The 17,165-nt window shown below is 43.7% G+C and overlaps 1 protein-coding gene across 1 annotated transcript in view; it reads right to left on the reverse strand.

Moving 5' to 3' along the window:
* Positions 1-17,165, reverse strand: part of LOC145353169 (transmembrane protein 50B) — an 87,904-nt gene that overhangs the window by 23,864 nt on the left and 46,875 nt on the right. The window contains exon 3 of the mRNA XM_080203629.1: positions 2,151-2,263. Within this exon, the coding sequence (XP_080059755.1) occupies positions 2,151-2,263 (113 nt within the window). The remainder of the gene's footprint in view (positions 1-2,150; positions 2,264-17,165) is intronic.

Consider the following 17,165-nt stretch of genomic DNA (forward strand, 5'->3'; position numbering starts at 1 on the left):
CTACATTACTGGTGCCACTAGCCAACCCATGAAACTACTCTAAATTTCTTTGGATGAATGGTGATCAGGGGATTTTCACAGTAACTTCATTGCAGTGTTAATATAAGCCTACTTGTGACACTAATAAATAAACTTAAACTGATCAAGTAGAACAGGTTATATTCTCTGGAATTTAGACAAATGGGAGATGGTCTCATCGAAACGTATACATTCCTAACAGACAATGAATAGATGTTTCCCCTGGCTGCAGAGGGGTCAATATTTCAGACAGATGAGCAGCACTTTCTTCATTCAAAAGGTTGTGAATCTTAGGAATTCTAGAGACTGCAGCATGTAGCAGTTGGGGATGTTCAATATAGATTTTGGGTGTTGGGGTATTTGGGACGAGGGAGTTTTGGGAAAAAATAAAATCAGGTTCAGTGTAAGATGCGCCTTTGATATTGTCATAACTGAACTGGTAATTTCAGTATCAGGAAAACAGTAGGGGTTAGCAGACCAAAACCAGAACAAAGACTGCACCCTGTGCAAATACTTTCCCTATAATTGAACAAAAAGGTGATGGCTGTAGGTTCATGACTGGACTAGTAAAATTTCATGATTTTATATTTTGGAAAAGGGAATAAAAATAGGGCCCAAAAGACAGAAGATGTAAAAGACTTTATGAAACACTCAAGAGTATTGGCCATGGGTTCAGGCCATGGGGTACAGGCCATGGGGTACAGGCCTTTGGTAAAAATGGCCATATACAGGATAATATAACTAGCAATTACACCTTGTAAACCACTGCTGAGATATCATAATGCCCCATTTCGTTTGTATCAGACACAGAATTCTTACAGAATAGGGGGCTATTCAACCCATAATGTCTGCACCAGCTCTTCACAGGTGCAAATTAACTACTGCCACTCCCCCACAACAGAATTTGACTTTTCCCCCGCTATTCACACTCTGTTCCTGGTCCATAGACAATATAAACTTCATGATACAACGATTGTCACCTAAAGGTTTCTCTATTGCCACTTGATCCACCTGCACCACCTCATTCCTAAGAATCTGATTTAGCAATGCAAGCTTTCTTATGGGACCAGGAAGTCCTATTTGTGATGAATGGAGTTTAATGACTGTCAATGTAGATTAAATCATTGATTATGAAAAGAAAATCAAACAAGGAATACAAAGATAGGGCAGGAAAGTGGAGTTGATATAATTCAACCACGATCTTACTGAATAGCAGAACCACACAAGCTACTTCTGCTCTTATTTCTTGAATTTTTCTCAACATGTTTCTTAATATCAGTCCAGCGCCTGTTTTAGAACATTTTGCACCTATGTCCTTTTGTCCTGTAAATGTGATTTCACTTAATGTTTAATATTAACCTTTCCCATTCTACTTTCTATACATATTTTGATAAGAAATGCTCTTATTTTCAGCCTCCTAAAACTGAAGCGGTTGAGTTTTCCTAAGCTTTCCTCATAGTACATGACATTAGGGATCTGTGACCCAAATCCACAGCATCTCTTGTCCCTCTGTTTTAGGGCTTGCCAGAAACAAGAGTATCCCTCCCTGTCGTTTGAGCTTATCTGGCAGATTTATCCAATAGCAAATTCTTCTGTATATAGAGCTGGATTATTAAACAGAAAAATGAGGAAAGAAGAAAGCATTTGCCTTTATGCAACACCTTTCACAACTTCAGAGCATCCTAAAGTGCTTTAGAGTCAATTAAGTTTTTTTTAAAAAAATGTAGCACTATTGCTATTTCAGAAAAATTGTGGCTGTAAATTTCCAGACAGGAAGATCCCACAAAGAGCAATGCAATATTGACCTGATAATCTATTCTAACTAATGTCAAATGAGGGATCAATGCTGGCAGGATTACCCTACCCCACTTTTTTGAGAGTGTTGTGGAATCTTTTATATGCAGGGCAAGTGGGCTTCAGGTTAACAGTCCTGCACTGGAGTGGGACTCCAATGAGACATCCTCCTGCCTTAATGGAAATAGCATTATCCTTCAACCATAGCTGATACCAGCAAGGTTCTCGGTTCTTATTTGCGTTTTTAACCCAAAAAATATGACGATATAATGCATTTAATAATAATGAGAAAGACAGCCTTGCAACAAAGGTATTACATTCAATCATCGGGAACTTACATGAAAAAAGCTATGGTTGACATAACTCCACATGTGTGAAAAGCAGGATTCATTTCTCCATTTTTTGAGTAAACCACTGCAGCATCTATAATTATCCACCAACCGGTAAAGAACTGCAAAAGGAAAATGATAGAACATTATGAGATCTATGCATTCAATTATACTATCAATTTTTCTTAGTAAAATAGAAGCACCAATTATAATCCCATTCTAACAATTACAATTTTGTTAACTGCTGTGGGCATTTTGAAAGATCAAATAACTTAGTCCTCAACTGTAAACTCATTAATTGGTGTAGAATATAGCCATAAAAGAACCATCACATGGATAGGAAAGAGGGATATGGACCAAATGCAAGCACATGGGGTTAGCTTAAATGGGCTTTTTGGTCGGCATGGACCAGACTGGACTGAAGGGCCTGTCTCCGTGCCATACATTCTATGATTAGTTTGATTTGTTATCTTCATTTTTATCCAGTGTCCTACTATAAGACGTAGGAGTGGAATTAAGCCGCTCGGCCCATCGAAGACTGCAGAAAACCACAAAAGGGCCTTAGAAGAAGGCGAGTCCATCATGCAAACCAGCCTCCCAACCATCGACTCTGTCTACACTTCCCACTGTCTCGGAAAAGCAACCAGCATAATCATGGCTAATATTTTTTCTCATCTTCATTTTCCTGCCTTTTCCCCATAACCCCTGATCCCCTTATTAATTAATTACTCCTGGAAAGAACATCATATTCAGCTATGGTAACATTTATCACCACCTCCCCAGTGCTTCCCTGATTCAGAGTTAAATAGTCTGTTCTGTCTATGGGCGAGATAAGGTTTAATTAACCCTAACCCCACAGAACCAATTCAACATTAGGCAGAGACCAAGTAATTTATCATGCTTACCAGTTATTTTGTACTTTATTTTCACGTTTTAATATTTGTTAGTGAGTTTCATCCTGCTCCTGTCCCAAACAAGTGAGGAAATTGCTTTGTTGCTCTCATTCAGAAGAATTTTAATATTTTGATTTTATTGTCACATGTATTATTATAGTGAAAATATTGTTTCTTGGGCATTATACAAAGCACACCGTATATAGAGAAGGAAAGGAGTGAGTGCAGAATGTAGAGTTACAGTCGTAGCTAAGGTGTAGAGAAAGATCAATACAAGGCAGATCCATTCAAAAGTCTGTTGGCAGCAGGGAAGAAGCTGTTCTAGAGTTGCTTGGTATGTGTCACCAGACTTTTGTATCTTTTTCCCAAACAAAGGAAGGTGGAAGAGACACTGTCCGGGGTGCGCGGGGTCCTTGATTATACTGGCTGCTTTTCCAAGGCAGCAAGAAGTATCGACAGAGTCGATGGATGGGAGGCTGCTTTGTGTGATGGACTCACCTTCTTTCGAGGCCCTTTGTGATATTTTGCAGTCTTTGACAGAGCAGGAGCCATACCAAGCAGTGATACAACCAAAAAGAATGATTTCTATGGTGCATCTGTAAAAGTTGGAGAGAGTCATAGTGGACTTGCCAAATTTCCTTAGCCTGCTGAGAAGGTAGTGGGCTTTCTTAACTATAGCGTAGACATGGAAGGACCAGGACAGGTTGTTGGCAATTTGGACACCTAAAAACCTGAAGCTCTCAACCATTTCCACTTCATCCCCATTGATGTGGACATGAGCATGTCCTCATTATCTAAGCTGACATGGTCGTAGCAGTTTCTTAAAGCATAGTTACATATTTAATGTATACCCAAGGTGTAATCACCACCTTTTCCTGATTCGCAACATTTTTCTAAAGGCTTTTGCTCTGCATCATATTCAACCAAGGGCATCGAAGGAAAATACAATTCACTGCTTCAAATTCATCTTTCTCCTTTAGGTCTTCCTTTCCTAAAGATTATACCCAAAGATTAACAAACCAGTATGTATACAATATATTCATAAATATTCATCTCTTTTTATAATTTGTGACACATGGGTGTCTAGGTGAACTCCAAGATAGGTATGCTGCCTATCAGCATCTGAGTAACCATGATGTAGGGATACCAGCATTGGACTGGGGTAAACAGAATAAGAAGTCTCACAACACCAGGTTAAAGTCCATTAAAGGTTTATTTGGTAGCACAAGCCACTAGCTTTTGGAGTGCTGCTCCTTCATCAGGTAAGTGGGAGTTCTGTTCACAAACAGGGCACATAAAGACACAATCTCAAATTACAAAATAATGGTTGGAATGCAAGTCTTTACAGGTAATCAAGTCTTAAAGGTACAGACAATGTGAATGGAGAGAGCATTAAGCACAGGTTAAAGAGATGTGTATTGTCTCCAGCCAGGACAGTTAGTGGGATTTTACAAGACCAGGCAAATCGTGGGCATCACAGATAGTGTGACATGAACCCAAGATCCCAGTTGAGGCTGTCCTCACGTGTGGGGAACTTGGCTATCAGTCTCTGCGCAGCAATTCTGCACTGTCGTGTCGTGAAGGCCGCCTTGAAGAATGCTTACCCGAAGATCAGAGGTCAAATGCCTGTGATCGCTGAAGTGTTCCCCAACAGGAAGAGAACACTCTTGCCTGGTGATTGTCATAGTATCTGCACGGTCTCCCCAATGTACCATGCCTCAAGATATCCTTTCTTACAGACCTGAGGCATTAGCATCCAAGGATGTTTTCGATTTTAAACCAGGAGCAGAAATCCCAAATAACCATTTCTATTCATGAGGAACCAAGACCTGCTCACTGGCAGGTTAGCAACATATACAAACACAAACTCAATTTAAAAGATTATGGTTGAAATGTGAGTCTTTACAGGTAATCAAATCTTAAAGATACAGTCAATGTGATAGAGAGGGGGCCAAGCACAGGTTAAAAAAGTGCATATTGTTTCCAGCCAGGACAGTTAGTGAGATTTTGCAAGCCCTGGCTAGTCATGGGGGTTATAGCTAGTGTGACACGAACCCAAAATCCCAGTTGAGGCTGTCTTCATGTGTGCAGAACTTGGCTATCAGTTTCTGCTCAGCGATTACCTGTAAAGACTCATATTCCACCATTACCTTGTAAATTGAGTTTGTGTCTTTATATGCCTTGTTTGTGAACACAACTCCTCACTCACTGAGGAAGGTGCAAGACTCAAAGCTTGCGCTGCCAAATGTTGGACTTTAACCTGGTGTTGTGAGACTTCTTACTGTGCTTACCCCAGTCCAACACCACATCACATTTCCACATCAAGGTTAGCAACACTTACATCATAGCATAAGCATCTTCTGCCTGCGCACTCAGAATTATAATCATAAATCATCAGGAACATAACAAAAACTCACTGGGGGCAATCTTACTAAAATAATTCTCAGTGCCAAACGAGCATGTAAACCAGGGAAAATCGTGCTGAGTTTTTGCCAAGCTCCCAGTCAATCGTACAACACTTAGTTAAAAAAAAAGATTTGATTCTCACCAGTAGCGGGCAGAGTGCAGCCTATTCTTGCTGGGAAGCCAGCTGCTGAGCACTAGGGGCACCATTACACACTGTGCACTGGGAGGTCTCCTGTCAGCACCCCCCACTGCATCCAATCATCGCCTCTGACATTGCCAATTGCTGCCCATCCCTCCTCCCCTCCCCCCACCCACCCAAACCCCTGATCACTGCCTTGGCCGATCCACCCTTGTCCAGTGGGCAGGGCTAGGGCAACAGCCAAGGGGCACTGCCTGGCCCTGTCCTCAACCATTCGCCTTTTGGAACCATACGTGATCCTCACCGGCGTGAAGCTCAATCTATGAGCAGTTAAGGTCAAATAAGCCTGGATGACAACATCCACGACTCATTAACTTATATATAATTAACTCATAAATATTGAAATTATCATCAATTTCACCAGCAAATCAGTGCTGGTAACCTCACAAGGAGCGAAAAATTGGGCCCGAAACTCGCCTGACCGTACCAGGTCATGATGTTAATCGACTGGGCAAAGGTCAGCCTGTTATGTACAGATTCAAATCCTGAAATACAGTAATATGCTCAAGTACTCATTCATTCTGTGTCCTGGAAATTCCCATGGAATTTCTTCTCCCACACACGCTTCTATTCCGTTTCAAACTTCTGCATGTGCATATCCTTTCCAGGCTACAGTCTGACCTTTCCAACTTTTCTAATCTTTCCTCTTAATTCAATCACACTGAGCTCAGCTCTTTAATAGCTGGCTCCAGTTTAACAAGTAAATATGGATCGAGTTTACAAGATCCACTCAATGGAGATTGGAAAGGTGGTGACCCAGAATCTAAAGTAGGAGGACCAAAGTACTTGGGATGTAAGGTTAAGCAGATCAAAAATGTGCCAAAACTCTGGAGTGAACTGATTAGTAAGCTTTGAATGGGAGTTGTGAAGAGGAGAAGAGCATTAGAAGCTTTTGAAGGCATGGGCAATAGTGAAGCAGAACGGTATGACAAAGATGGCAACTGGAGATGAAAGCTAGGTTTTTTAATGTTAGTTGAGGAATAAATATTGATTACGGCATTAGACATAAATCACAGGCTGTTCTTTGAGTGCCATGGGTTCTTTTACATCCTCCCAACGGGCAGGTTGGGTTTCAGTTTAACATCCCATCTGAAAGATGGCATCTCCACCAGACTGAAAGCAGTTGTTGATCAGCCTGTAAACGCTCCTAACACCCCAGAATTCGCCAAAGGAGAAAAAGAATACCAAAATGCACAAAACAAACAAACGCAACTTTAAAAATCTACATCGAGTTTGAGGAATGTCCGTGATTGACAAACACTCTATTCAGCTGACGTCAAAAACTTAGTTGCCCTCTTCAGAGTGCTTAAACCCAGGAATTTGGCAAGTGAAGTAATTCAGTGCAGAGGGGGAGGAAGTGGTGCTTTGGTCTTCAGCTGGAAGAGCTATAATTTTAATGAGTGAAGGAGAAGGCATGATGGACCAAATGTCCTATTCCTGCTCCTTTTTCCTGCAAACGTAGCATTTTATGATCTCCAGAAGTTGAGTATTGGGAAATTTGAATCTAGCAGGTCATTAAAATAAGGTTCAGCAAGTGTGTCAATGAGGTAAGGATGAAGGTGGGATTAACTGTGGAAGTGAAGTAAGCAGTTTCAGTGAAATGGATATCAGGTTTTAATAGCATTTAAGACGACACAAAGATTACGCATCCAGCAGTTCAACCTGAGCTCAATAGTGAGGGCAACAAAGTTTTTGATGTCAGTTGAATAGAACGTTTGTCAATCACGGACATTCCGCAAACTCAATGTAGATTATTAAAGTTGCGATTGTTCATTTTATGCATTCTTTTTCTCCTTTGGAGAATTCCGGGTGTCAGAAGGATTTAGAGACTGATCAACGAGCCACTTTGAGCCTGGTGGAGGTGCCATCTTTTAGGTGGGGTATTAAACTGAAGTCCAACCTGCCCAATGGCAGGATGTAAAAGAACCCTTGGCACTTGAAGAACAGCCTGTGACTTATGTCTGCTGCCCTAATTAACATGACAAACAAAAAACTGCTCATTTATCACACTGTGGGAGTTTACTGGGCGCTGTGTCTCCTATTTTGCAACAGTGACTATGATTCAAAAGCCATTTCATTGGCTTGAGGTTGCGTGAGTAGGTGACAGAGAACAAGAGCTGGGTGTCACAAGGTAGGGCTTTTATTGGGGAATTGATTGAGAAGTAAAGGCGAAAATAACTTGAGATCGGCTGAGAATTAAGGCCAGTAGCTAATGCAGCAGATTCAACGATTGAGACTAACTCTACAAGTGTCTATAAAGGAGTAGATCAGGCCACAATAAACATTATATCTGAAATTTGACATCTCTAGTAATGGTACTCCCACAGTGTAGCACTGAAGTTTAACCTAGATACAAAACCCACAATTTCCTGTCTCAGAGATGACAGCTTTACCACTGAGCCAAGGCTAACACCTTCACTAAGTGGTAGCACATTCGCCTATTGAGTCAAAAGTCTGTGGTTTTAACTATGGTTCCATCTGTTCAGTAATATCAGCATATCATCTTTCTTCCTAGGCATAACTAAATATAGTGAAAGTTAAGGCATGGGGCCAAGAATTTTCCAAGAGTGAGAAACTTTTCTTGATCGTTTCCGCTACAGGATTGGAGATGGTGTTGGAACATATTGGTATTGGATTTATTTAATTTAGTTAATTTCTCCAACCGTGACACATTCCACACTCAATGCAATAATTAATTAATGTTGAACTGAATGTGCCTGATTAGATAAGATACACGATGCAAAAGGAGCCTACGTGACTCAGTTAGCATTCCAGTCTATGACCCAAAAGGTCAAGGATTCAAGTCCCATTCCAGGATTTGTTGGCCATAGAAGAAGCCAATGAAGATGTTTTTTAAAAGGATAAGCACTTTGTAATGTAGGAAACATGGCAGCCAAAATGCACGCAGCAAAACTTACAAACAGCAACGTGATAAATGAATAGGTAGTTTGCTCATCATGTTGACGGAGATAAATATTGACCAGAATTGCTGTGCTTCAAGTGTCATGGATTTTTTTTTACATCCTTCTGAGCAGGCAGATTGGGTCTTGGTTTAACATCTCATCTCAAAAATGGCACCTCCAACAAGCACAATGCAAGTTGTTAATCAGTCTGTAAATCTTCCCAACTCTACACAGCATTCTCCATGCGAGAAGAGAATGTTAAAAAATTACATATCAAAGTTTGAGGAATTCTGGTGGTTGACAAGCACACAATAGAAATAAGAACTTTTGTAACCAGCTCACTGCTCTTTGCCACTCAAATTCTCTCCTACAACAGTTTCTAGGTATGTCTTTTACCCCTTTTCTCCGTTTTGCTGTTTTTATTGTAATCAATTCACTCATTTTGTTACTTATGTCATTTTCTTTCTTTCTCAATCTGTTTTTAGATTATTTTACCTCAGTCCAAGTAGTGCCTCTTCCTTTGCATCTCCAAAGTCCAAAGTTTTTAAAAATTCTTTCTTGGGATGTGGACATCACTGGCTGGGCCAGCATTTATTACCCATCCCTAACTGACCTGAAGTTGAATGGTTTTGTGAGGCTATTTCAGATGGCAATTAAGAGCCAGCCATGTTGCTGTGGGTCTGGAGTCATATTAAGCCAGACCACAAAAAGACGGCATACTTCCTTTCATAGAATCCCTCCAGTACAGGAGACCATTCAGCCCATCGAGGCTGCATCAACCACAATCCCACCCTGATCCTATTCCTGCAACCCCACGCATTTTACCTTGCTAATCCCCCGATGCTAATGGACAATCAACCTAACCCGCACATCTTTAGACAATGGGAGGAAACTGGAGCACCCGGAGGAAACCCAAATAGACATGGGAGAATGTGCAAACTCACATAGACAGTGATCCAAGACCGGAATTGAACCTGGCACCGAGGCAGCAGTGCTAACCATTGTGCCACCATGCCCCCTTCCCTAAAGGGTATTTGCAAACCAGATGAGTTATTACAATAATCAGTGATAGTTTCATCGTTACAATTCCAGATTTTCTTTATTAATTGAATTTAAATTCCACCAGCTACCACGGTGGGATTTGAACCAAATCCCCAGAGCATTAGCCTGGATTACCACTACCACTTAACTTTTAAAAGCTAATACACATTCAAATTCAGCAACAACTTGCATTTACATTGTACCTTTAACACAGTTAAGTTTCCAAGGCAGTACACGGGAACGTGATCAAAAATAAGTGATACAGTGTTACAAGAGATGGTAGAACTCTGGCTGTTGCAATACACATAATGGAATTTAACATTCTGACATTATTTTAAAGATGCTACAAGGGTCTTTCTGGAGGTGGAATACATGACCTTCCTCACCAGCATTTATCCTTCAAAGTAATAGTGGCAACAACACCGTGCTAATTCAAAATTGGCCAAGTTCCCTCAGTTACAGTCAGAGCTCCACATTTCCTGTAATGCCACTTCCTCTTTTCTGGTTACACACAATAACAACAATCATTGTGGCAGTTTAATGGAATTTCCAAAGAAACTTACAGCAAAATAACTCATGGAAAGCTTTCATCACCATTGATAGTTAGATAAATGGAATTACAAGAATTTGCCATAAATGAGCACAGATTCAACAATATCAATTAGGTTTTCGCTCTTCCAGAATAAATCAGTGACTGAGCATTAACTGGTGCTGATGGGCTTGTCCAGGTTAAGTAAGGGCCAAGAGGAAATGGATAAAAACAATATTGCAATGCCACTTGTAGCTGTGCTATGTTAGACAGATTTGATTGCAGTAGGCAGTGAGTGCTATCAACAGTATTTGCAGGAGTGACCACTATAGTCCCTGCGGAGATAAAATCCCATCTTCATAATAACAATTTTGGAGCTTTGATAAAGGGTCGTCTGGACGCAAAACATCAACTCTCTTCTCTCCTTACAGATGCTGCCAGACCGGCTGAGATTTTCCAGCGTTTCCTCTTTTGGTTTCACAAAAACAAAACCTGCTAACATTTTGTGTGACATTACTACCATGCTACATGGGATAGATTTCCAACAGATCTAGCAACTCAAAACTGATCATCCATGCAGCATTGTATCCAACCTCAATCAGTAACCTCATTCCCTGATATCTCCTCCACTCTACCACTACCATTAACCAGAGATCAACCCGGTTCAATAAAGAGTGCTGGAGGGCAAGCCAGGAACACCACCAGGCATACTAAAAATGTCAACCTTGAAGCTGCAACACAAGAATATTTGAATGCCAAATACAGAAAGCAGCATACTATCCCACAACCAACAGATCAGTTCTTCTTCGGCAATTCCTCAGTAAATAATTTACTTCCACACTAAAAATGAGGTTCTCAGGTGATGAGCCCAATGTGCGACCTACAGTCTCTGTCGCAGGTAGGGCAGACAATGGTTGGAGGAGAGGTGGATGCGAAGCCTGGGTTACCACACGCTCCTTTTGCTGTCAATGATGAAACTCAAGGGATAGAATTTTCCTGTACTGCTCATCACGGAAATCATATTGGACAGGACACAGACCACACAAAAATCCACTGACCTCGGGCAAGATTTCTGTTTGTTCTGTAGTTTAGCTGTGCTCCAGCAAGGAGTGAGATGGAGAACTACAGGATGGAAGATCGAAAAAAGTATTGGCATGATGACACAACTTTGCTTGACTCCACCCTGCACATGAATTGGGTCTATGGTGGATGCACTGGTCAGTATTATGGCTTGCACGTCACTGTAGAAGGTTGGTGACAAACCTTCGGGGGCAACTAAAACTAAAGCATTCCATAATTCTTTGGGGGCGACACGGGAGCACAGTGGTTAGCACTGCTGCTTCACAGCTCCAAGGACCTGGGTTCAATTCCCAGCTTGGGTCACTATGTGGAGTTTGCACATTCTCATGTCTGCATGGGTTTCCTCCGGGTGCTCCAGTTTCCTCCCACAGTCCAAAGATGTGTGGGTTTGGTTAATTGGCCATGCTAAAATTGTCCCTCAGTATCCTGAGATGCTTAGGTTAGAGGGATTAGAACAAAGAACAAAAACAGCCCGGGAAACAGGCCCTTTGGCCCAACGAGCCCACGCTGCCATTTTAACATTATCCGTTCCCCCCCCCTGCACCCATGACCCTTATCTATGCTTATGGCATTCCACATTGAGGGAAACTAATTTAGGGACAATTTATTACCTCCAATCAGCCTAATAGCACATCTTTGGGGTGTGGGAGGAAACCAGAGCACCCGGAGAAAACCCACGCAAGCACGGGGAGAATGCGCAAACTCCCACAGACACAGGCCCAAATCCATGTGTCTGCACAGCAAACAGTGATAGTCACTGAGCTGTCGTGTTGCCCAGCATCTGGTCCAGTTTAAGCACACACTAACGACATGAAGCACTAGGCTATTCTCGAACATCCAAGGGCAGCCATAGTACAACCCATCGCATGCATGCCCCTCGTTGGACAACAAGGCGAACCAACTGAAAACCTGCCAATTAAAAGAGAAAAATATTAGTATCATTCCACTTCCTTTTACATTACCAGGGACATCCCAATGCTAACGAACCTTCTTTGAAACAAGCTCCTATATCCTCCCATCTCCAACCTACTCACGTGCCTGTCTAAGTAACTCTTAAACAATCCAGCGTGCCTGCCTCCACCACCTTGCTTGGCACAGCATTCCATACCCCCACTACCCTGTGTGAAAAACCTACCTCTAATATCCGTTATACCTCTCCCCCCTCACCCTAAGCCCGTGGCCCCTCGTACTGTGAGTCTCTAACATAGGAAATAGCTTACCTCTATTTACTCTATCTATACCCTTCATAATCTTATATACTTCTATTAGATTCCCCCCTCAGTCGCCATCTTTCAAGGGAAAACAGCCCCAGTTTGCTCAATCTTTCCTCATAACCCAGTCCTTCCATACCAGGCAACATCCTGGTAAACCTCCTCTGCACTCTCTCCAGAGTCTCCACGTCCTTCCGGTAGTAAGGCGACCGGAACTGGACCCAGTACTCCAAATGCGGCCTAACCAACGTTCTATACAACTGCAACATTAGACTCCAGCTCTTATACTCTATACCCCTTCCTATAAAGGCAAACATAAGCTTTCTTCACAACGTTGTCCACTTGTACTGTCACCTTCAAAGACTTGAGCACCTGCACCCTCAAGGTCCTGCTGCGTTTCTATACTCGTTTATAGGTTTACCCTTTATCATATAACTCCCCCCTACATTATTCCAGCCAAAATGCATCACCTTACATTTATCAGGATTAAACTCCATTTGCCATATACCTGCTCAATATACCAGCCTATCTATATCCCATTGTATTGCCAGACACTGCTCCTCACTGCCTGCCAATCCAGCCATCTTGGTGTCATCTGCAAATTTGCTGATCACACCACCTACTCCCTCTTCCAAGTCATTTATATATACTACAAAGAGAAGAGGTCCTAGTACTGAGCCCTGCGGCACACCACTAGTGACAGACCCCCAGCTAGAAAAGGACCCTTCCACTACTACTCTGTCTCCTCTTAGCAAGCCGGTTCTCAACCCATCTAGATACCTGGCCTTGTATCCCATGAGCCTTAATCTTTGCAACCAACCTACCATGAGGGACTTTGTCAAACGCCTTACTGAAATCCATATAGATGACATCAACAGCTCGTCCTTCGTCAACCGCTTTTGTCACCTCCTCAAAAAATTCTACCAGATTCGTAAGGCAAGACTTCCCCTTTACAAAGCCATGCTGAGTACCCCTAATCAGATTGCAACAGTCTAAGTGCTCATACATCCTATCCCTAAGAATCCTCTCCATCAACTTGCCTACCACTGACGTCAAACTCACTGGCCTATAGTTACTAGGGTTATCCCTCCTACCCTTTTTAAACAACGGTACCACGTTCGCTATCCTCCAGTCCTCTGGGACCTCACCTGTGTCCAAAGAGGAGACAAAGATTTGCGTCAAGAGGCCCAGCAATTTCATCTCTCACCTCCCTAAGCAGCCTAGGATAAATGCCATTGGGCGCCAGAGATTTATCAGTTTTAATGCTAAATAAAAGCCCTAACACTTCTTCCCTCGGAATGGATAGTTCCTTCAATTGGTCTAAAGCTCCCTCGAAGACTGTGCCAGACATCAAGCCCCTCTCCTTCGTGAATACCGACACAAAGTATTCATTCAGGATCTCCCCCATTCCCTTGGACTCCAAGTGCAATTCCCCTCCTCTGTCCGAGGGGACCGATCTTTCCCCTAGCCACCCTTTTGTTCCTGACACAGGAGTAAAACGCCTTTGGATTTTCCTTAATCCTACCTGCCAAAGCCATTTCATGCCCCCTTTTTGCCCTAACTCCCCTTTTGAGATCCCTCCTACTCTCTCTCTGTATTCCTCCAACGCTCTCTCCGTTCCCAGTTGCTTAGATCTAACATACGCCTCTCGTTTCTTCCTGACCAAGTCCTCAATATCTCTAGTAATCCACGGCTCTCTAATCCTACCTTTCCCATCCTTTCTCTTAACTGGCACGTGCCTTTCCTGCACCCATTTCAGTTTTCCCTTGAAAGACTCTGACATGCCAAACGTGGACTTGCCCTCCAACAGCCTATCCCAGTCTGTATCCCTAAGTTCCTGCCTAATCTGGCTGTATCTAGCCTTCCCCCAATTTAGCACCCTCCCCTTTGGACAGCACTCATCTTTTTCCATTAGTATCCTAAAGTAGACAGAGTTGTGGTCACTATTAACCACATGTTCACCTACAGCAACCTCAACTACCTGACCCAGCTCATTGCCCAGAACCAAATCCAGTACAGCCCACTCTCTAGTAGGGCTATCTACATACTGCTCCATAAGAACATAAGAAATAAGAGCAGGAGTAGGCCATCTAGCCCTTCGAGCCTGCCCCGCCATTCAATAAGATCATGGCTGATCTGTCGTGGCTCAGTTCCACATTCCCCGCCCTCTCCCCATAACTCTTAATCCCCTCGCTCATCAAAAACCCATCAACCCGCATCTTAAAAATATTTAGCGAGGCAGCCTCCTCCACCTCAACGGGCAGAGAATTCCAGAGATTCACCACCCTTTGAGTGAAGAAGTTCCTCCTCAACTCCATTCTAAACCGCCCCCCCTTTATCTTGAGGCTGTGCCCCCTAGTCCTACTGTCCTTTGAGCGGGAAGTGTCTCTCCACCTCTATCCTATCCATCCCATTCATCATCTCATATGTCTCAATGAGATCTCCCCTCATTCTTCTAAACTCTAACGAGTACAAGCCTAGTTTATTCAGCCTCTCCTCATAGCTCAACCCCCTCAACTCCGGTATCAGCCTAGTAAACCTCCTCTGCACTCCCTTCAAGGCCAAAATATCCTTGCGTAAGTGCGGTGACCAAAACTGCACCCAGTACTCCAGCTGTGGCCTCACCAATGCCCTATACAGCTGCAGCAAGACCTCCCTACTTTTATATTCAATCCCCCTCGCTATGAAGGCCAGCATCCCATTCGCCTTCCTGACCACCTGCTGCACCTGCAGGCTGGGTTTTTGTGACTCATGCACAAGGACCCCGAGGTCCCTCCGCACCGTCGCCTGCTGCAGTTTTTCGCCATGTAAGTAATAGTCCTTCCTACCATTATTCCTACCAAAGTGGACCACCTTGCACTTGCCAACATTAAATTCCATTTGCCAGTTCCTGGCCCATTCGCCCAGCCTATCTAGATCCTTCTGCAGACTCTCCACACCCTCCGCGCAATTTGCCATTCCACCAATCTTGGTGTCATCAGCAAATTTCAACACCGTACACTCGGTTCCCTCCTCCAGATCATCTATATAAATGGTAAATAGCTGAGGCCCCAGCACCGACCCCTGGGGCACTCCACTAGTCACCAACCGCCAATTCGAATAGCACCCATTGACCCCCACTCTCTGCCTCCTATTTGACAACGAATCCTCTATCCACGCTAACACCCTACCCCCAACTCCATGCCCCCTTACCTTCTGCAATAACCTCTTGTGAGGTACCCTGACAAACGCCTTCTGAAAATCAAGACAGACCACATCCACCGGCTCTCCCCTATCCACCGCCCGAGACAGATCCTCATAGAACTCCAATAAATTTGTCAGACACGACTTCCCCTTAACGAAACCGTGCTGCATCTGCTCTATCAAGCAATTCCCCTCAAGATGCCTCGCTATTTCCTCCTTGATGATGGATTCTAACATTTTACCTACAACAGACGTTAAACTAACCGGCCTACAATTCCCTGCCCTTTGCCTGCCACCCTTCTTAAACAACGGTGTAACATTAGCCGTTTTCCAATCTTCCGGCACTTCCCCGGAATCCAGCGACGTTTGGAAAATAACCACCAAGGCATCCACTATCACCTCCGCCATTTCTTTCAGAACCCTCGTATGCATTCCATCCGGTCCTGGGGACTTGTCCACAATCAGTCCCTCCAGTCTGTCGAGCACCACCTCTCTAGTAACAATAACGTCATTGAGACCCTCCAGTCCTACCACCTTTCCATCGTTAACACCCGGCAAATTATTCACATCCTCCTCCGTGAAGACCAAAACAGAAAAGTTATTCAAGACCTCAGCCATTTCCCCATCCCCTACCACTAAGTCCCCCCTCTCATCCTCAAGGACCCTTCCAATACACATCTTACAAATTCCTCCCCATCCGAACCCCCAGCTCTAGGCACCTTCCAATCTACCCCAGGGAGATTAAAATCTCCCACTACAACAACTCTGTTCTTCCTACACTTATCCAAAATGTCTCTACATATACCCTCTTCCACTGCCCGTGGGCTGTCAGGCGGTCTATAGTACACCCCTAGCATAGTAATCGCTCCCTTCCTATTCCTCAACTCCACCCAGAGACTCAATTCCTAACCCCTCTATATTATCCTCCCTCTGCACCGCTGTGATGTGCTCCCTAACTAACAGCGCCACTCCCACTCCTCTTTTCAACCCTTCCCTATCATGCCTAAAACACTTATACCCAGGAATATTTAGCCGCCAGTCCTGCCCTTCCTTTAACCACGTCTCCGTCACTGCCAACACATCTAAATTCCTCGCGCACATTAAGGCCTCAAGTTCATCCGTCTTACCCGTCACACTCCTCGCATTAAAACAGATGTGCTGACGACCTACAGGCCCACTCGGATCCTCCTTCTCCTGGGGGATTTTCCTCTCATCTAGACTTACCCTGTCACCCAACTCGCTCCCAATCCCAGTGCCTACCGAGCTGTCTCCTCCCCACCCCCCCTTCCATATTAGTTTAAACCCTGCCGAAACACTCCAGCTAACCTCCCAGCTAAAATATTTGTGCCCTTCCCATTTAAATGCTCCCCATCCCACTTGCACGGGTGCCCTTTCTTCACAAAGGCTTCCCAATGGTCTACAAAAGTAAAATCCTCTGTCCTGCGCCAATCCTTCAGCCACGCATTCAGCTGTAGGATCTCATTATTTTTAGCCCTGCTATAACTGGGCACTGGCAGCAGCCCAGAGAACGCCACCCTGGAGGCCCTGCACTTCAGGCTGGCCCCCAACTCCCTGAACT

Source organism: Carcharhinus amblyrhynchos, chromosome 15, assembly GCF_965287045.1.
Source record: "Carcharhinus amblyrhynchos chromosome 15, sCarAmb.v2.hapA, whole genome shotgun sequence".
Classification (NCBI taxonomy): Eukaryota; Metazoa; Chordata; class Chondrichthyes; order Carcharhiniformes; family Carcharhinidae; genus Carcharhinus; species Carcharhinus amblyrhynchos.